Below are 21062 nucleotides of genomic sequence, written 5' to 3'. Positions count from 1 at the left end.
TTGTAAAGTCTGAAATTTTGAAATTGTGTGATTAGGCAATAATCAGCTTTTTTTGTTTGATTTTTTTAAATTAAATTTCTAGGCCTTGGGATTCCAAAGAAAAGCTTTAAAAGCTATACATACCCACAGGGGTTAAATAAAAAGAACTTAATGGGTATGTCAGTTTCCTGGGGGGGGGGCTTTGGGGGGGGAAGGGAGACGAAGGCTCAACGGTTATTTTAATCAGTCAGGTTGGCATTATTAGTAAATACTTGTAAACCACTTGTCACATACCTGCCAGCTACACAGCTCAGTGTTCTCTGTAGCCCCTGCTACAGTTGATGACATCATCAACTCCTAAAGAAGTTTAAATAGTTCCCTATAGCTGCTGCAGATCCACACATCTATTTCTTCAAAGTATAGCTCTGATCTTAGGTCTTAGACCATTACTACCTGTGCTTTATGCCAGCAATCCTGGGCTATGTCTAGACTGGCATGATTTTCCAGAAATGCTTTTAACGGAAAAGTTTTCCGTTAAAAGCATTTTCGGAAAAGAGCATCTAGATTGGCATGGACGCTTTTCCGCAAAAGCACTTTTTGCAGAAAAGCGTCCGTGGCCAATCTAGACGTGCTTTTGCGCAAAAAAGCCCCGATCGCCATTTTTGCGATCGGGGCTTTTTGCGCAAAACAAATCTCAGCTGTCTACACTGGCCCTTTTGCACAAAAGTTTTGTGCAAAAGGGACTTTTGCCCGAACGGGAGCAGCATAATATTTCCGCAAAAAGCACTGATTTCTTACAGTAGGAAGTCAGTGCTTTTGCGGAAATTCAAGCGGACAGTGTAGACAGCTGGCAAGTTTTTTCGGAAAAGTGACTGATTTTCTGCAACTGCAGGAAGCAGCTGTTAAACCTTAATCCTTCTAATGCTATGCATTGTGTACTTGGTTGTCTTTAGCTTTGCCTAAGTTAGCAAAGTAACCTGTTGCTGACAGTGTATTTCAGCAACAGGGCAAACAAATCCCTACTAAATAATTTAGTTGTAAGGACAGCTCAATTTAACCAATTTCTAGAATGGCCTGGTCGATGGTTTATCTTTGGCAATATTTGCCTTTAAAATCACAGTCAGCACCATTTCAGATGCAGTTGTTGCCCACCTGCACTCGTATCAGTTCACCCAAGTGGCAGAAGCAATTTAATAATTATCAATCCAGAAAAAGGGAAAAGCAAAGCAGCCTGATACTGGAACAGAACCATTATTTTATAATTTTAGAGAGTGAGTGTGCCTGTCAGTGAGTCCGTCCGTGTCTGTTTGTTCAAGAATTCCTCCTAAACAGTAAGAGCTAGGGCCACCAAATTTAGTATGCTGCTCCCTCTTATCTTATAGCAAGGTCAGAGTTTGGTTGTGCCAGGAAAATGAGAGATGCCTGGAATGGGATTGTTTTCCATAACACAGAAATGGAAGGGACAGAGAGCAGGGACAGTTGTACTTTGCAATGATCACTGCAGGCAGCAAGCATGGGGTGCAGTGACCGGAGTGGGGCAGCTGCACCAGGAAGACAGTGGCCAGCTGAAGCCTGGGCTCTCCATGTTGTCATTCACTGGCCCCGAGTAAGTGTCCCCCGCCACCTCAAGCCTCTCATCCCCTCATGTTAGATGGGGGCTCTGCCAGCCAGTAGCCCTCACGCCCAGGTCCCCCCAGGAGCACCACCAGGGCCTGGCAGCCTATCCTTGGCTCCCCACCAAGTAACTGCTGGCTAACCAGCAAGGTCCCCTCCCTGCTCCCAGAGACACTGGCTGGGGCTGCTAGCCAGAGTGACTCTGACTCCCTCTGCTCCCCCCAGTGTAGACATGGGCCAGGCCAGGCCAGGCCATAGGTGCCAGAGCAGCACAGTTCTTACTGTCATATGCACTCCAATAATTGCCCCCAGACCTGACTCCTTCACCCACATCCCCGCATCTGCCTTGTTCCCCCACAAGGACTGGAGAAATGCCAGGTAAATCCTCTAGTGTATATCAAAATAAAAAGCTTTGTGCAAAAGGACTTTTGCCCAAAAGGGAGCAGCACAGTATTTCCTCAGTTCTTGAATTCAGTAATTCAGTGTTCTTGCGGAAATTCAAGCGGCCAGTCTAGACACAGCCAAGTTGTCCTCGGTCCTCTTTCTTTAAAAATAAAACCTTAAGGAAAAACAAAAAAGTTAATAGAATCTTAAGGAAGTCATTTCCTTGTCCATAGTTATGGAGCCAACACCTACATATCACTGCAAAACAGCAGCTTGAAGTGCTAGAATCAGTAGTTGTTGTCCAAGAGAGATGTAGTTTGCATGACTGAACTGATTTTATGTAGAGCTGCAGTCCCATGGAAGCAGCCTTTATCTAGTTCTATCATTTTTTCTTTTTTTAAAAAGATGTTCTGGAATGGTGACTAAGTCAGGCCATTGACTTACAGAAATCAGTTATGGAGAGACTCAGAAGGTATGCTGTGATAGATGGGGCAATTTCTCGCAATATTCTATACAACCTTTATTGAATTAAGTGTCAGCGTTTTAGGAATTCACTGTATTACAAATATATATGTTATTGTGAAATCATATGCAGCACCTTGAGGGAGGAAACCTGATTAAGTGATTAATGTAAACCCTGGAAAGTGCTATCAGCTTCAAAGGGCTATCTAAAACAAAGTGAATATGTAGACAGCCAAGTAGGTTTCTTTGGAGAAAACTGGAAGGAAGAGAATGCAAATTGTCTATCTTCTGACCCATCCTTATAAAGTTACACCTGGAGGAGAAAGCCTTTGTCTTACTGATCACCTATTCACTATCTAAGATCCAAGGGCCAAGCCAAATAAAGAAGAGATTCAGACTCCTCAGTGTGCTTGTTCCTAACCTCTATGGATATGAACTTATAACCAAGTTTGAAGGACTGATCACCTGCTTCAGCCCTTGTTGGCATAGAAGTACGCCCTGGTAAACATATCAGTGTCTGTGTAGGTTCTTTTATTGTATTAATATGTTTTCTCTATAATGCTTTTACCTTAATGTACTTGCTTAGAAAGAGCTGTGTGGTAACTTAACTGTGGGCAATCAATATATAGTCTTTGAAGAGAAGGCAAAGCAACAGTTGGCCTTGCAGGGGAATTTATAGTATAGGCAGGGAATTGTGCAGTCTGGAAATACCTGTGTCAGGAGGAAGTGAGATATTTCTCCACTCAGGATGGGAACAGGTGAGGAACCAGAAGCGTGAAAGGGGGCACCTATACTGGGCCACTGATGGGGAATATATGGCAAGTAGTAAAACTTTTACAGCATACTTGAATTCCTGAGTAAAGCCAAGTAGAAGTTAATGTTTTTGGCTAAATGCATTTAATCGCCACACAGGAAAACAAATGACTGAAACATTGAGTTAAAAAACATGATTCTGGCCACTATTTCCTACAAATCCTATAAAACAAAGTTTATAAAACTTCTATGCTTTTAATTCATAATTGTGTATGACAAAAAGAATACTAAACCAGATACATTAACACGTTTTCACAGACTGTAAAAGAGAAATATTTGCCTACCAATATGCAAAGAGCTGCACCCAAATTCCTTGTATCAAAATAGGATTAGATCATTTAGGCTTAAATTTACACAATTAACCTTACATTCCCTTGTTTGTCAATTTCTACAATGGAAAGTTCTTTCAAGATTTTTAGGCTGGAATTGGTGGCTTTCATATTCATCTTGCTCATCTGTGCAACACTCAATGGTGCGCTGCAAGACAAAAAAAATCAAACAATTCAGCTGAATATTTCATGAAATCTGGAAAGACAGAACTCTGAGTTCTTATAAATTATTTCTTTAAAAATGTTACTTAAGCTCTTAAGGTCTATACTAGAAACATTTCCCAGTATAGCCATGTCTCTTGGCAGTATATGTTGGGAGTGGGTGGGGGGCAGAAGAGTTTATAATAGTTGTATACTGGCAGAAGTCCTACTGTGGACATTTATAGCAGTGTAGAAGTGTTTTATAGCTATAGCTCATTTAGTTTGACAAATTGGGATACGGTATACTGCAAAAGTATTTTTAAGCAATTTACATTGGAATTACCCATAAGATGTTTTATTGGTATAGCAATACAGGCAGTCCCCGAGTTACGCGGATCCGACTTATGTCGGATCCGCAGTTACGAATGGGGTTTTTCTCGCCCCGGAGGACGGGAGCGGCAGGACGCCCAGATGTGCCGCGGTCCCGCCGCCCGCGTCCTCTGGGGCGAGAAAAGCTGCTCCGCGTCTCCCTGGTCTGCTGGGGGGGGGGAGCCCCCCCAGCAGACCAGGGAGACGCTGAGCAAAGCCGCGGAGCACGAGGGCAGCGGGACAGCCCAGACGCGCCATGGTTGTCCCGCTGCCAACGTCCTTCAAGGCTTTGCTCCCCGTCTCCCTGGTCTGCTGGTCTCCAGCAGACCAGGGAGATGCGGAGCAAAGCCGCGGAGCACGCGGGCAGCGGGACAGCCGCAGCGCGTCTGGGCTGTCCCGGTGCCCCCGTGCTCCGCGGCTTTGCTCCGCGTCTCCCTGGTCTGCTGGAGACAGCCGCGCTGGGCGCTACTGGACCAACCCGGCAGCACCCCAGCTGCTCTGCCCCAGGCGTCCTGATTCAGCCGCTGCTGAAACTGACCAGCGCTGACTACAGGAAGCCCGAGGCAGAGTTGCTCTGCCCCGGGCTTCCTGGAATCAGCCACTGATCAGTTTCAGTAGCAGCTGACTTGGGGACGCCTGAGGTTCTTAAGTTGAATCTGTATGTAAGAACTGGCGTCCAGATTCAGCCTGTTGAAACTGATCAGCGGCTGATTCCAGGAAGCCCGGGGCAGAGCTACTCTGCCTCGGGCTTCCTGTAGTCAGCCGCTGGTCAGTTTCAGCAGCGGCTGAATCTGGATGCCAGGTCAGACTTACATACAGATTCAACTTAAGAACAAACCTACAGTCCCTATCTTGTATGTAACCCGGGGAGTGCCTGTAGCTGCAAATCTTTTCTAGAATACCGTATATGCCGGCGTACAAGACGACCTCTGAAGTTAAAAAACATCCCCCAAAAATCGGGGGTCGTCTTGTACGCCGGATGCCCCGCCGCCGGAGTCCCTCCGCGGCTTTGAAAGCCTCGGGGGAAGCCGGCGGGGGGGCATCCCAGGCGCGCATGGGCTGCCCCCCTGCCGGAGCCCCTCCGTGGCTTTGAAAGCCTCGGGGGAAGCCGGCGGGGGGGCATCCCAGGCGCGCCTGGGCTGCTCCCCCGCCGGAGCCCCTCCGCGGCTTTGAAAGCCTCGGGGGAAGCCGGCGGGGGGGCATCCCAGGCGCGCATGGGCTGCCCCCCTGCCGGAGCCCCTCCGTGGCTTTGAAAGCCTCGGGGGAAGCCGGCGGGGGGGCATCCCAGGCGCGCCTGGGCTGCTCCCCCGCCGGAGCCCCTCCGCGGCTTTGAAAGCCTCGGGGGAAGCCGGCGGGGGGGCATCCCAGGCGCGCATGGGCTGCTCCCCCGCCGGAGCCCCTCCGCGGCTTTGAAAGCCTCGGGGGAAGCCGGCGGGGGGGCATCCCAGGCGCGCCTGGGCTGCTCCCCCGCCGGAGCCCCTCCGTGGCTTTGAAAGCCTCGGGGGAAGCCGGCGGGGGGGCATCCCAGGCGCGCCTGGGCTGCTCCCCCGCCGGAGCCCCTCCGCGGCTTTGAAAGCCTCGGGGGAAGCCGGCGGGGGGGCATCCCAGGCGCGCATGGGCTGCCCCCCTGCCGGAGCCCCTCCGCGGCTTTGAAAGCCTCGGGGGAAGCCGGCGGGGGGGCATCCCAGGCGCGCCTGGGCTGCTCCCCCGCCGGAGCCCCTCCGCGGAGGGGCTCCGGCGGGGGGGCAGCCCATGCGCGCCTGGGATGCCCCCCCGCCGGCTTCCCCCGAGGCTTTCAAAGCCGCGGAGGGGCTCCGGAGGGGGGGCAGCTCATGCGCGCCTGGGATGCCCCGCCGCCGGCTTCCCCCGAGGCTTTCAAAGCCGCGGAGGGGCTCCGGCGGCGGGGGGGGGGGGGGGGGGGCAGCCCAGGCGCTCCTGGCGGCTTTGCTCCTGGTGCCTCTGGTCTGCTCGGGACCATCTCCAGCAGACCAGGGACACCGGGAGCAAAGGAGGCGGGGGGCGCTGGGGTATAAGATGAAACCCTATCTTTTAATTAAAAAGATAGGGGGTCGTCTTATACACCCAGTCGCCCTATACGCCGGAAAATACGGTAGATATTTAAGGCAAGGTCTACAACATTAATTTAATTTTAACAACTTATTTCTGTGCAACTTTGTTTAAATTTTGCTAAAATATCAGTAAAGATTCATACTTTCATTTAACCCAACCCTACTCAAATAAGGTGTAAGGACAGAGTGAAAGAGGTGTGATGGCTTGTCATCTTGGGACATTTGCCTTAACAGAAGTTGACAACAGAAGCCTAAGTCAATTTTTGAAACCAATTAACTGCTTGCTGCAATATTATGACATCAGCAATTTGGTTTTAGAGAAAGCCTACATTAAGTTATGATTTATCAGACACACCAATGAACTATTTAAAATGAATGGCTTGAAAACAAATCATATACTGCTTCAATTCTTACCTGTTCTTATTTAGAACAAAGTAGTTAAACAGTTCCCTGTAAAAGCTATTCAGGTCCACTAATTTATCAGTGCTTCTGATAGTCCTTGGTACAGCCATAAACATCTCCTTAGTCACTGGTTTGAACTGTGATTCTAGCAAATTTTAAAACACAAATTACTCAAAAATATACACAGACAAAGTTAGGATTGCTCTAATATTTAGTAGTGCTCATGTAATACTGCCTATACATTAAACTGGTGCAACACCGTTTGCTCAGCACAGAAAACAGGTGAAAGATACATCTTCTTCATGGAGCAACTATCACAGGTACATGAATTAGGGTTCTGAATATACTGTTGGAAGCAATCCTTCTTGCTAGAAAGTGACATGTACTTACTGGCATTACTATGGTGCTCAGCACTATGCATGCGCAATGTCAGAATATAACAGGTGGTACTTCACTTTCCATTTGGTTTTAATCTGAGCCACACAATGCTTGCCAGTAATAGCTTCAAGGGTAAGTTCTGGTTAACTATAACTCCGTGGTGTCCAACGAACTAGCCATTAGCTGGTTGAGAGTGGCTAGTTGGCTTGAACAATGTGGCTAGTTCGCTATAGTGGTAGCCACTATAGTGGCTAATGCTTCAGAACTGGTTGGACACCGCAGTACTAACCCCTCCAGTACATCACAATGTCTATGGCCATGGTGTCCAACCAGTTCTGAAGCATTAGCCACTATAGTGGCTACTGCTATTGTGAAGTAGCCACACTCAACCAGCCAAATAGCCACATGTGGCTAGTGACTAGCATGTTGGACACTATGGGTCTATGCAGTAATGTGCAGTTCTCATCATTTGAACTATATCATCTAGAGTGATGTGATGTGTTGAGCACAACAGACAATTTCTTTATTAATAAATCATGGAAGTGGGTGAATAAAATTTTTAATACACAAAATACAGTGAAGCATATTTTTCCAGCCCGGCAAGTTCCAGCAGAAACTTCAAAAGGAGTTCTGAAGACTATACCATTCCCCACTGTAGATACCTTGGACTGACAAGCACCAAATAGCTTCCTCCCAGTCAAGAAGGAACAAACTGTGTTCCTTTCAGAGCCTTTAAAAGGACAAGTCTACACTGCCACCCTAGTTCGAATTAGGGTGGCTAATGTAGGCATTCGAACTTGCAAATGAAGCCCAGGATTTAAATATCCCGGGCTTTATTTGCATGTTCCCGGGCGCCGCCATTTTTAAATGCCCCATAGTTCGAACTACCTGCCCGCGGCTACACGCGGCATGGACTAGGTAGTTCAAATTAAAGCTCCTAATTCGAACTATCATTACTCCTCATTGCAGTAGTACTCAATGAGGGCAGGAGTTCGAACTATGGGGAATTTAAAAATGGCAGCGCCCGGGAACATGCAAATAAAGTAGGATATTTAAATCCCGGGCTTCATTTGCAAGTTCAAATGCCTACATTAGCCACCCTAGTTCGAACTAGGGTGGCAGTGTAGATATACCCAAAGAGATTCCTAAATGTTCTCTCTCTTCCCCAACCCCAGGCTTCTGTAACAACTCCAGACAGCCAAAGCTCCTACTAGCCTAGGAAACGTAATATGGGTCTGTTAATTTGGTATAACAAGAGACTACCATGAGATCACTGGGAAAAAACCCTTATACATAATATCTAGAGGATGCAATGACTACTCCCATATTAAACTTACATGGTCTTTTTAAGCTATTGGACAGTTTCAGATTTAGGATCAGTTTCAGTCCTGGTATAACTCCCAGTTAAGTAAATAGGAGATGTACCTGGGGCTGAACTTGAGTCTCAGTTTTACATGTTAGTATATACTCTCCAGCAAATGTAAAAAACTAGTTACTACATATCTGTGTGTTTATTTTTTTTAACTACAGTAAATAAACTGTTTATTTCAAGCATTAAGTTCTGCAGCCTAATTTTGATCCCCACAAGTGAATGGGAGTTTTGCCAGCAGCAAGAATTGGGCCTTCATTTCTCAGCTCAATTTGCAAGGCCTTACTTTCAGAAGCTGAAGCAGATTTATCTAGTTATTCTTTGGTAATGAGTATTATAATTAAGAAAAAATTCCTAACTGTCAGGGTGGTCAAATATTGGAATAAATTGCCAAGGGAGGTGGTGGAATCTCCCTCTCTGGAGATATTTAAGAACAGGTTAGATAGACATCTGTCAGGGATGGTGTAGACAGAGTTTGGTCCTGCCTTGAGGGCGGGGGGCTGAACTCGATGACCTCTCGAGGTCCCTTCCAGTCCTATTTATTCTATGATTCTATGAAAAGAGTTGACTATAGAAGTCAGACTTCATGACATTTCCTGCTTCAGCCCTGGAGTGGATGAAGCCAGAGCTGCGACCTATCAGTTTGTTTATTGTCCATGACTTTGACTGAAAATAACTGACAAAATCTTAGTGGTAATAGTAAGATATATATTGAACCTGATATAGTCACATATACCTTAAGAGTGCACCAACGTTGTTTGTGTATTTCATTGGATGTCCCTATATTATGAAACTCAAGGTTAGCATCCAAAACAAAAATCACCTTTTAAAACACAAAATCGAATTGTCCACACACAGTTTCATTGTGTGTGTGTACAGATTAGGGATGTAACAATGTAGTTGATTAACCAATAAGCAAAAGCTTATAGGTTAATGCTATAGACTACATGCATTTCCCCCCCTAGATGGGGGCTGCTGCCACTCTGCGCTGCTGCCTCTATATCTATCAGAGGCAGCAGCACAGAGCAACAAGCAGACAGTCCGCAAGGGGAGCTGTTTTTTAAACTGGCTCCCCTCACAGACTAGCTCCCACCTGGCACCCTGTGCTGCTACGTCTGATACAGAGGCAGCAGCACGGAGTATCAGGGGGCTCCTCGGGAGTGAGGCTGGAGCGCACTGGCTGCTGGCCCCACCCCCAGGGACTATAAAATAGTTGACTAACCAATAACAATTCATGAGGTTACTCGACTATTCAATTAACCAATATTTAACATCCCTAATATAGGTATTTAAAAAGTTGATTTTTTGGATGCTAACCTTGAATTTCATAATATAGGACCACAATGAAATACATTTAAAATGTCAATATACTCTTAAGATATATATATTGATGTCCTAAATATTCAACTAGATATATTCAAATATCTTACTATTCAGGTTACATGAGTGTGGGGGAGTATATAGCTATCTATCTGTACACATACCACACCCAAAAAAAAAAATCTTCACTAAAAGAGCTTCCTTTTCTAAGCATCAAGTAATAGAAGGGATTTGTCAGCACTTACCCCTATCTGGAACAGGAACTGTAGGCAGTGAACAAAGTGGCTAAAAATAAAAAACAGAATGATGTCACATTTCATATGTCCTGTACTACAATTTTGAAGTAGTACTATGGTTTTTACCTAGTTACCAATATAGAAATATGACTGAGGGTATGTCTACACTAGAGTTTTGTTGGAAAAACAGCCATTTTTCTGAGAAAACCTGAGTTATGTCCACACTGCAATCGTGTTCTTCCAAAAGTAAATTGAAAGAACAGAGGGGTTTTTACGTACGAGGAAGAAACCTTTTTCCAAAAGAGCTCTTTTGGAAAAAGGCATGTGTGGACGGGGAAGAGGGAGTTCTTTCGAAAAAAGAAGAGGAAAGAGGAAAAAGCACAGGTCCCCTGGTGGCCACTTCATCCATAGTAATCACAGCTTAAATGTGAGATAGCATCCACACTGAATGGATGCTATCTTTCAAAAAAGATGATCGCTTTTTCGATGCACTTTTGTGTGTGGATGCTTTCTTTCGGGAGAAGTTTTTTGGAAGATCTCTTCCGAAAAAGGTTCTTCCAAAAGAAGCCTGCAGTCTAGACAAAGCCGGAGTGTTACCAACTAATTGCCAAGGAACTCATATGGCAGAATTTCCAGGTATTAAGTGTATGTTTCCTAATGAGTTACCACACTAGCTACCAGGCAGCATGCAGAAATCTAGTTACAAAGAAATAAGTTTAGAAATAAAACACCAAAACTGTCAGGTCAGGCCAGGCAGTTCTCTAGTCTGGTGGTGGCTGAAAACACTACACATGCAAAGCAAGGAAAGATGCTTAAAAGCATTATAAAGCTACCCTGAGGGCCAACAGTTCTGTTGGGTTCTAGAGCAGGGACCCAAATATGGGTCGCCATTACATTTCAAAAGGGTCGCCAAGTGTCTCCCCAGGTGGCTCCTACCCCCATTTTTATCCCTCCTACCCCCATTTTTAATTGTCTTGGGTCACCAAGTCTTCCTGAATTGTCAAAATGGGTCCCCATCTGGAAAAGGTTGGGAACTGCTGTTCTAGAGGAAGCTGCATCCAGCATTCCTTAGTCAGAAGAAAGGATTACCAAAACAGAGCCTTTAAGACAGAGGAAGAGAAATCATCCCCCTTTGAAAAGAACAAAACGCACACAGAATTCATTTAAGGCCTAATCCCAATTCCCCTGACTTTAATGGGAGCAGCCCCTAATTTTGTTTGGGGTCTTTGAATATATTTGAAAAGAAACAGAAAAAGGGAAAAGATGATAAGCTTTACTTAAACTGTAAACTCACTGGGTTTGTTGCATTTCTACACTGTCTAGGTCAATGGGTCCTACAGTATTTCATGATTAGAGCTCCCAGGTACTACAGTAATACAAATGATGGTATAATTATTGTTGATTTAATTTTGATAATTATTATTAATGATGAGATTAGCAAAAATAGGAGTTGAAGCAGAAATATACTAAAAGGCTGTCAAAACAGTGGTGATGAAGGGATAGAAAGTGAAGTGCCATTGACAGAAAAGCAGTGGAAAAAGGAGTCAGACAAAGCTAAAATGATAATTAAAACCTAGACTTGAAAATCATTTGTTATATTATAACAAAGACCTTGACTAAATCTATAAAGCAAATATCAGCAAACCATGAAAAGCCTGTGTTAGGAATGGTTTTATGGCAGAAATCCTGAGTTTCATGTTATTCAACATCTTTAGTTTCATATTATATTGCTTCAGCATTGTAATGTGGTGAAGTTAAAACTTAGTAAGTTTTGAAATGTATATTTTATATTTAACAGGAAATTAGAATAACTGTCCATATTTATAGACATTTGACTGAAATAATCATGCTCTTCATCCCCCAACTCCCAAGGGTAGGTAGCTACTCTGCAAATAGCTGAATTATCTGAGGGAGCTCTTGCAATAAGAAACAGATCAACGGGAACAGACTGTGCTTCTGAATTCAAGGTATTGTCCATGTTTGTTTTACATACTAGATGTGATCTAAGCAGCACAATTTAGCCTTCCTCTTGTACTTTAAAGATACATGCTACCATATAAAGATAAAGATAGCACCGTTTAATAAAATGTTCCTTGAACAAAGTCATTCCAGGCCAGGGGAGGAGAGGGGACAAAACAAAATATTTAGTGCAGTAAACTGAAAAAAGTGAAAAAAGATAACTATTTCATGGCACATGCCTGAAAACCGCTAGTCAACTGAGCAGTTCTAATTCACACAGATAGTTCCACTGAATTCGCAGAGATTCCTCAGGAGTAAGAGGCTTGCAGAATCAAGCCATGTAAAATCAAAATTACCTCTTCCACTGGTGGCTCTGTTCCTTTAACAATTTTACATGCTAACTGTTGTGCTGCAGTCTGTTCTTCTTCAGACAGAGGTGAAAGCTAGGGGAAAAAAGAAACTGCTATTTTCAACACTAAAGGGTGGAATTTTCATAAACACTCTGTTTTCTTAAATCTTCTCATATAAGCCGTAATTTCCCATTAACTTCAATGAAACCAGAGAGTTAGAGGCTGACTGTTTCTGAAAAAAAATCCCATCATTAAACTCATGTTCAAACACCAGAAAAAAACACTCATGTTAATCTATGATTGTAACATTAGAAAAATAGCTGAAAAATATTCCAATAAAAAATTCTAATTCCTTCTTTGAAATTGTTTCGATCTCTGCTATAGTATAGAGATGGTTACAAATACAGGCAGTCCCCGACTTACGCGGATCCGACTTACGAACGGGGCTTTTCTCGCCCCGGAGCTCACGGGCGGCGGGTCGCCACCCGTGTCCTCCAGGGCGAGAAAAGCTTCTCCCAGTCTCCCTGGTCTGCTGGGGGGGTCCAGCAAAGCTGCTGGACCCCCCCAACAGACCAGGGACACCCGAGTGGCTTTGCTCATTTGCCCAGGAGCAAAGCCGCCCAGGCAGCGGGACCCCCGCCGCCTGGGCGGCTTTGCTTCTGTCCCCCTGGTCTGCTGGGGGGGGGGTCCAGCAAAGCCGTTGGACCCCCCCCAGCAGACCAGGGAGACAGGAGCAAAGCCGCACAGGCGGCATCCTGCCACCTGTGCGGCTTTGCTCGGGGGCAAAGGAGCAAAGCCACACGGGCGGCGGGGTCCCTCCGCCTGTGCGGCTTTGCTCGGGTCTCCCTGGTCTGCTGGGAGGGGAGGGGGGCGCAGCTAGTGCGCCCCCCCCCCCCCGCAGCAGACCAGGCTTTTGTTGCGGGACACCTCGGGTAGAGCAGCTGGGGTGCTGCCGGGTTGGTCCTGTGGGAACCTACCGGGCAGCGCCCCAGCTGTTCTGTCCCAGGCTCTAGATTCAGCAGCCGTTGAAACTGATCAGGCTGATTCCAGGAAGCTGGGGGCAGAGCAACTCTGCCTCCGGCTTCCTGTAGTCAGCCCCTGGTCAGTTTCAGTGGCAGCAGCTGAATCCGGAGCCAGTTCCGACTTACATACAAATTCAACTTAAGAACAAACCTATAGTCCCTATCCTGCACGTAACCCGGGGACTGCCTGTACACAAACTACTAGCTGAAAACTTGTTACCTAATCCTACTTGACCCAAGTAAGTGGTTCATGATTTTGCCACTTCACCCAAGAACAAAAACCTATAAAATTATTCTCAACATGCTGCCTGTCAGCACAACATTGTCCCAAATGGAGAGAAAAGGTCATTGTATTTTCTTCTCTGATTATAAGGGATAACTGCCAGTTTTTAAATAATGAGAAAGCATAAGACAATGTTTGACTAGGGAAACTGTCAGATTAAATACAGTATTTCAAGAGAGGCAGTGTTATCCAGTCAGTATATTGAACACAGGACTGAGATCCAGGATTATCCTAGTTTAATGTTCTCTGTTCCATGTTGGGCTTGTCATGTAGCTTCTGTAGGTCTAACTAGGGATTTTAAATTTCAGTTAATCAGCTAATCGAGTAGTCAATGGAATTTTATGTCAAACCAATCTCCTAGTTCTCTTTGATAGGAAATCGAGCCTTGCGGATAAGGGAGAAGTGATGGATGTGGTATACCTAGACTTTAGTAAGGCATTTGATATGGTCTCACATGACCTTCTTAACAATAAACTAGGGAAATACAACCAAGATGGGGCTACTATAAGATGGGTGCATAACTTGCTGGATAACCCTTCTCAGAGAGTAGTTATTAATGGTTCACAATCCTGCTGGAAGGGCATAACAAGTGGGCTTACACAGAGGTCTGAGTTGGGACCAGTTGTGTTCAATATCTTCCTCAACGATTTAGATGAGGACATAGAGAGTATGATTATTAAGTTGGCAGATGATACCAAGCTGGGAGGGGTGGCAAGTGCTTTGGAGGATAGGGTCAAAATTCAAAATGATCTGGACAAACTGAAGAAATGGTCTGAGGTAAACAGGATAAAGTTTTTAAGGACAAATACAAAGTACTCCACTTAGGAAGAAACAATCAGTTTCACACATACAGAGGGGAAAGTGACTGTCTAAGGAAAGAGTACTGTTGAAAGGAATCTAGGGGTCACAGTGGACCACAAGTTAAATATGAATCAACAGTGTGACACCCATGCAAAAAAAGCAAACAAGATTCTGGAATGCATTAACAGGAGTGCTGCGAGCTAGACACGAGAAGTCATTCTTCCACTCTATTCTGTGCTGATTAGGCCTCAATTGGAGTATCGTGTCCAGTTCTGGGCACCACATTTCAGGAAAGATGTGGCGAAATTGGGGAAGGTCCAGAGAAGAGCAACAAAAACGATTAAAGGTCTAGAAAACACAGCCTATAAGGGAAGACTGAAAGAATTGGGCTTGTTTAGTTTAGAAAAGAGAAGACAGAGGGGACATGATAGCGGTTTTCAAGTATCTAAAACATGTTACAAGAAGAAGAAGAGAGAAAATTTGTTCTCCTTGCCCTCTGATGATAGGACAAGAAGCATTGGGCTTAAATTGCAGCAAGTGAGATTTAGGTTAGACATTAGGAAAGCTTCCTATCTTTCAGGGTTGTTAAACACTGGAATAAATTGCCTAAGGAGGTTGTGGAATCTCCATCACTGTAGATATTTAAGAGCAGGTTTGATAGACATCAGGGATGTTCCAGACAGTGCTTGGTCCTGCCGAGAGGGCAGGAGACTGGATTTGATGACCTCTCAAGGTCCCTTTCAGTTATAGTATTCTAGGATTCTATAGCCGACACAAACTGTATCGACTATACGATTAGCTCGGTAACTGCAATTTAACATCCTTAGTATAGCCAGAGTGGTAAATCAGACCTGAGAGTTCAGCAATGGACCCAGTCCCAGAAACCTTTATTAATGAGAGTGAGTATCCCCACTGACTTCAACAGGGCTGCTCAAATGCAAAAGTCTTTATAAGATTGAACTGTAACCTCAATAATGTGAAATATTTGCTCTCTCAACAGAAAACTTAGGAAGATTTAAAAAAAAAATCCAACCCCTGCTATTTTTTTTACGTATATGTTTGTTCTTAACTTCAGAGAAACCCTTCCCACTTACAGGATTGGGGCCCATATTAGTAAACTGAAAACATTACCTCAAGATCAGCATGTTGCTGTAGTGCTTGTACCATCTTCATAGTGTTTTCTAGAGTAGCATGAATACAGCTTATAGATTCTCTTTGCTCTATGGAAATTTCTTTCAGCTGTGCACATAACATTCTATAACGTGACTTCATCACTGAGAGTTCCTTTAATAGAATCACTGGATTTTCCTACATCAAGATGAAAAATATCTTTAAATTAACAAGACATAGGACAGATGATCTATTGGCTACACATAAGACTAAATATAGATTAGATGTTCCCAAAGTATATGGCAACTAGAGCTGTTAAAAGTAATTGAAAGACACTTTATAGTAGAAGTCATTAACTACAGTCTTTTTATGAGTAATGTGGTACTGTTGATGTCTTTCATGTTTTGGAAACTCTTACTCCACCTACCTGTATCACTCTTACTCCACCTGCCTTTTCATAGACAAACAAATTGTAATAAACCACTAACTCTCTGCTTCCACAGAAGATACAGTAGTATGAAGATACTCTGTTTTGGTACTTTATTGCCTTATTAATTTTCCTAAGTTAGAATGTATGAGTCATCTCTTATAAAAATCAATGTTCTTTTTCACTGAATTTGAATATATGGGATAGACAAGGAAACATTAACAAAAATGCTAGCAATGATAATGTATTATATCCCCTTTACCCTTTTTCTGTCTCCCATAACCCCCTGAATCTAGTCATCATTTATTGGCTGATTCATTGCAAGTGTCATAGCAGAGGACACCTCTTCAGAAGGGTGTTGAAGTTGACAGTGCCACCTAACACTCAAGCTGATTTCTGAAAATACAAGTATGCAGCATTCCATTATACCAAGATATGGTTATTTTGAAATAAATTTACATCAACAGTGCTGGCATGTTGAAAAAAAAATATAATACAAAAGCAAAAACTAAGACCAGACATTTTTATATATAGCAATTAAATGTTTTGGGATTGAAGAGAATTACCCATTTAATTAAATTAGTTAATTTGTGCAAGACACAGGCCGTTCTTACTCTAAATCCACAATATGGTTCCAAAAAACTTGGACTTATAATGAAACAACTTAAAGTGGGGAATTTTCCCCGTGGCGGATTTCCATTTGCGCAAATTGGGTTGTTGTTTTTTTTGCATGTGCGTGCGACTTAAGAGTGGGGAATAGGAGGACTTCTCATGTATCAGTTCCTACAAGTGTCAATGACTTTAGTGCAGAATAGATGTATACTGGGGTGACTTAGAGTGGGGACTCCCTGTACAACAAAATATAAAATCTTAATCTGATAATAGTACCTCTGCTGATGGATTATCAGGAAGATTTTTCATTATTTCAAATTCCAATTTGTGTTGAATGTAATCCAGATCAGATTCTGCCTTCTGAAACTAAAACATTGAAGATCAACCACAATGTATTAAAGAATAAAAACACAGATTAAAAAAAAGCACACAGACATCTATCACTCTTTCCTGCACTTAAAAACAAAAAGCAAAATAAAACCCAGAATTCAAGATGTTTCAGTCTGAAAGGCTGGATGTACTACAAGCAAGAAGCTGTTCCGTCCTCAACTAAATCCACTTATTAATGTTTGTTGGTTATTGCATAATAACATTCTTGTATAAGGAGAGGACACTTGAAGACTCTTTATAGTCAAAGTAATTAAAGGTACACAGCCTTAAAACAATTAGCTAGATAAGAACTTGGCAGGCAATGAGAAGTAGTGGCCAAGAAGGTACTTAAAAACTTACAAGAGCAGATAATGCAAGGAAATGCTGTTGACTATTTGACAGTAGAGCTCACAGCTTTTCACAGTGAGAGTGTTACATATTATACACATTAAGTCCCTGTTGCAATATATAGTTTAGACAAAAGGAAAATAGTGACCCAGAATTGAGAGGGTAAATTAAAAACTTGTACCTCAGTGAAACCAAGTAAAGTGAAACATTTTAAGGCTTTTTATAAGTCATGCATTCCTTTGTGGTAATATCTCTTTGGGTGCACTCTACAACATGTATAATACACCATGTATCCCATGCTGTACCATACAGAACTAATTGAAAAGCAATTCTCAAAACAGGAGAGCATTTTTTCCCCAAAACATTCTCTAAGGACGTATCAGCTGCAATCAATATTACTTATTTGTAATTTGAGTTTAATGAAAGCCTATTTCTTCCATTGAGCTGCAGGAGTTCTAAAGGACAAACATACTTTAAACATAAAAATAGGTTCCTCACTTGTAGTTTTTACTTCTACAACTAGGACCATCTGCTCTGGCAAATACTTTTGGGAATGGTGAAGGAGGATGAAAAGAGGAGAAAAACAACCACAATTAGCTACATTATCCAGAGAAACCCTCAAAACAGGCAGTCCCAAACAGGCAGGAACAAAGTTTCCTTATTCACCTCTCTGGTCTTTGATTTTATTGTAATGCATGGAATTTAGATCTAACTGAAGTGCTTTGTATGAAAAAAAAAAAAAAATCATAGGCTACGTCTACACTGACATGAATTTCCGAAAATGCTTTTAACGGAAAAGTTTTCCGTTAAAAGCATTTTCGGAAAAGCGCGTCTAGATTGGCAGGATGCTTTTCCGCAAAAGCACTTTTTGCGGAAAAGCGTCTGTGGCCAATCTAGACGCGGTTTTCCGCAAAAAAGCCCCGATCGCCATTTTTGCGGAAAACAGTACTATGCTGTCTACACTGGCCCTTTTGGGCAAAATCTTTCGGAAAAAGACTTTTGCCCGAATGGGAGCAGCATAGTTTTTCCGGAAAAGCACTGATGATTTTACATGCGATCGTCAGTGCTTTTCCGGAAATTCAAGTGGCCAGTGTAGACAGCTGGCAAGTTTTTCCAGAAAAGCAGATGATTTTCCGGAAAAACTTGCTAGTCTAGACACAGCCTTATAGTATTTGAGGAACAAGAATACAGAGATCATCCGACTGCTTGCAAAGCCAGAGAACAGAATTTCCTTTCAGTTGCCTCTGATTAGGAAAATATGAAATCAGGAAAATATGAAATCAGGAATGGTTAGATTTATGTTTAGTTGTGTTCAAAGTAGTTTCAAGAGTCCTGTCAACAGCTGGTCTAGGATGCTGTTATTCCAGAATCCTCCAATGGTTTGGAATATCTCAACAAACCAACCAACCAACCAACCAACCAACCAACCAAGAAGGTGGCTTGACAACCACCTTGTCTGGAAAAAACTTCAGGAAAATTCTTTGCCAAAGAGCTACTGTATCAGTAAACCCTCTTAGCTGATACAGTGGCTCATGGGAAAGAGATCGGAGATTAAGGATATGGCAGTTTTTCTACTGCAGGTTTAAAAGCTGTGCCTTTTCCAGAAATACCCCCATTGAGGTTTCATTACATGATCTTGGATTTCTGAAAGGGGACTCCTTCTGAGAAAATGCAAACTGGAAACAAAGTAGGGAGATTCAAAAGAAAAACCAAAGGAGCTGGGAGCACTGTACTTTATGCTAGTGGTTCTAAACCAGGGGTATGTGTACCCTTAGGGTTACTCAGAGATCTTCTTGGGAATGCATCAACTCTTCTAGAGATTTGCCTCATTTTACAACAGGCAGCCAGTATAAACCAAAAATTTATAGACAGTTATTTGTTTATACTGCTCTGTACACTGAAATGTAATTATAATATATTATATGGTAAAAGTGAAAAAATGAGCAATTTTTCAGTTTTAGTGTGCTGCAACTTATTTTTTATGTGTGATTCTGTAAGCACGTAGTTTTTAGGTCAGGTGAAACTTGGGGGTACACAAGACAAAAAAAAAAAAGAGACCCAGACTCTTGAAAAGGGTACAGTAGTCTAAAGGTGAAATCCACAGCTTTGTGAGCCAGTTGGGGTGAAATCCTGACACTGCTGACATCAGAGTTTTGCCATTATCATCAAAAGGGGCCAAAATATTACGCTTTCACTTTGCAAAAATTCAGGCTGATTTCATATGAGAATTATTCAGTAGAAAGTCTTTCATAACACACTTCTGGGTGTTCAGCCCACATCCACTAATCGCAGAAGTGGTGACCTGAGTTCCAGATATTGAAACAAAAGTTGTATATCCACAGGTATTCACTCATACAGTAGGCCTACAGTAATTTGTTAACTTTGTTTTTCTGATACAGCAGATTTTGAAGGTTCTAGGGATGATTTCTCTGTGAGAACTTACTTTGTCAGATAACTCCTTTCTTCTTACAGTAGTTATGATAATTTTCCAAACAAACAATGGCAGAGAGAATGGTTTTTCAATTCCAACTAAAAAGTCATAGAAATGAGTGACTGAAGTCAGTGAGATGCTGGTGTTTATTCCAGGAATTTAAAATTTAACATGTAGTAGATGTTCATAGGTTGATAACTTCTCCCACAATAGTACTATTTGTAGAAGCATACTTCCTAGTTTTTTGGATTATTTTGGTGAAGTTAGAGGTTTATATGTTACAATAGATAGCCCTTGTTCTACATTTTTTTAAAAATTTAGATTTAATGAAATATGAAAGTAAGACTTCTATTCCCTATCACTTCCACTGAACATTTCAAAGTTCCAAGAATTTCTTGTACGAGATAACCTATTGCAATTCTCCCATTGATACAAGGAAAATGTTGGAAATTTCAGCTGAAGTTAAAGTATTAACAGTTTCTATTTTATACAGACAAGATGCATTGTAAATGTTTTTGATTCTTTAAAGTACATTTTATGTTATTGTCAGTTCAACAGCCTTTCATTATATGCAGAAAGCAATCACAAGGGCTTTTCTGTAACCTTTCTATTCCTTAAAAGAAATATTATGTACAAAGTAATCCATCTTCGATTGACATCTTATTATGCAGAGTTTTCTTTGAATGAATGTTGTGACAATTTAATAAATATTTGAAGTGTATAAAGAAAAGGTTTTCATAGTGATGTACAGATTTACACACAGCTATCAAAGTATATTAGTAAGACTTTACAGCAGCCAAGAAATTGACAATGAAAATATTGTATTAGTAGAAACAGGCAGGTAGGTAACATATCCAATAGCTGCTGCTAGAATAATTGTGTTGTCACAGTGAATAATCACACTAGAAGAGTTTTCTAGTCTATCATCAGATACCCTGAGGTGGTGAAGAAACTCCTTATTCCCCTCTATTGGCTTTGGCTAATCCACTACCCACTTACCTTCCTTTCCTTCCACCTACTCTTATCCATAATGTCTTCTACCATTGGGCCTGCATTGCCAACTGTGTGGAACTATCTCCATTTCTTACTACACCAAATGTGAATTTGCTCCATTCACATCTCTCAAAATTAAGTTCTATTGTGATTACATGACAACCTAAAGTGGGAAATTATGTAATATCAAAAAAGTAAAGAAAACATCCTTTCTGAAGCTGGACCTTGCCTGATCCATTCATGCATTAGGCATCTGAATTGTACTGTGTTACATGAACTGTAAATCCTTTCTGAGATACAGGTTCTCCTATGCATGGTACACCTTGTTATTTATACTTGGAAATGATATTAAATGTCTATGAGAAAGAAGTGCCAAAACAGAACTGGCACATCCATAAACATCTATACCTAAGGCTTGTGTACAGATTATGCTACAGCAGCACAGCTGCTTCACTGTGGCATTTAGTGAAGACATCATCTGTGCCAATGGGA

General features: G+C 42.6%; 1 protein-coding gene across 4 annotated transcripts in view; it reads right to left on the bottom strand.

Annotated features, from left to right (window-relative positions):
* Window positions 1–3319: 3319 nt before the first annotated feature.
* The window catches only part of SKA2 (spindle and kinetochore associated complex subunit 2), a 30779-nt gene continuing 13036 nt past the window's right edge, over window positions 3320–21062 (bottom strand). For all 4 annotated transcript variants that reach the window (XM_014581376.4, XM_089772206.1, XM_025179313.3 and 1 more), the window contains 6 exons: window positions 16706–16795; window positions 15412–15588; window positions 12181–12267; window positions 9875–9914; window positions 6575–6707; window positions 3320–3729 (listed from right to left, as the gene is read on the bottom strand). In XM_014581376.4, the coding sequence (XP_014436862.3) occupies window positions 3603–3729; window positions 6575–6707; window positions 9875–9914; window positions 12181–12267; window positions 15412–15588; window positions 16706–16795 (654 nt within the window). In that variant the 3' untranslated portion in view covers window positions 3320–3602. The remainder of the gene's footprint in view (window positions 3730–6574; window positions 6708–9874; window positions 9915–12180; window positions 12268–15411; window positions 15589–16705; window positions 16796–21062) is intronic.

This window comes from Pelodiscus sinensis, chromosome 21, assembly GCF_052426305.1.
Source record: "Pelodiscus sinensis isolate ZL-2025 chromosome 21, ASM5242630v1, whole genome shotgun sequence".
NCBI classification, from domain to species: Eukaryota; Metazoa; Chordata; order Testudines; family Trionychidae; genus Pelodiscus; species Pelodiscus sinensis.
The sequence above is the reverse complement of the archived record's forward strand: the minus strand, read 5'-3'. Positions and strand labels throughout refer to the sequence as shown.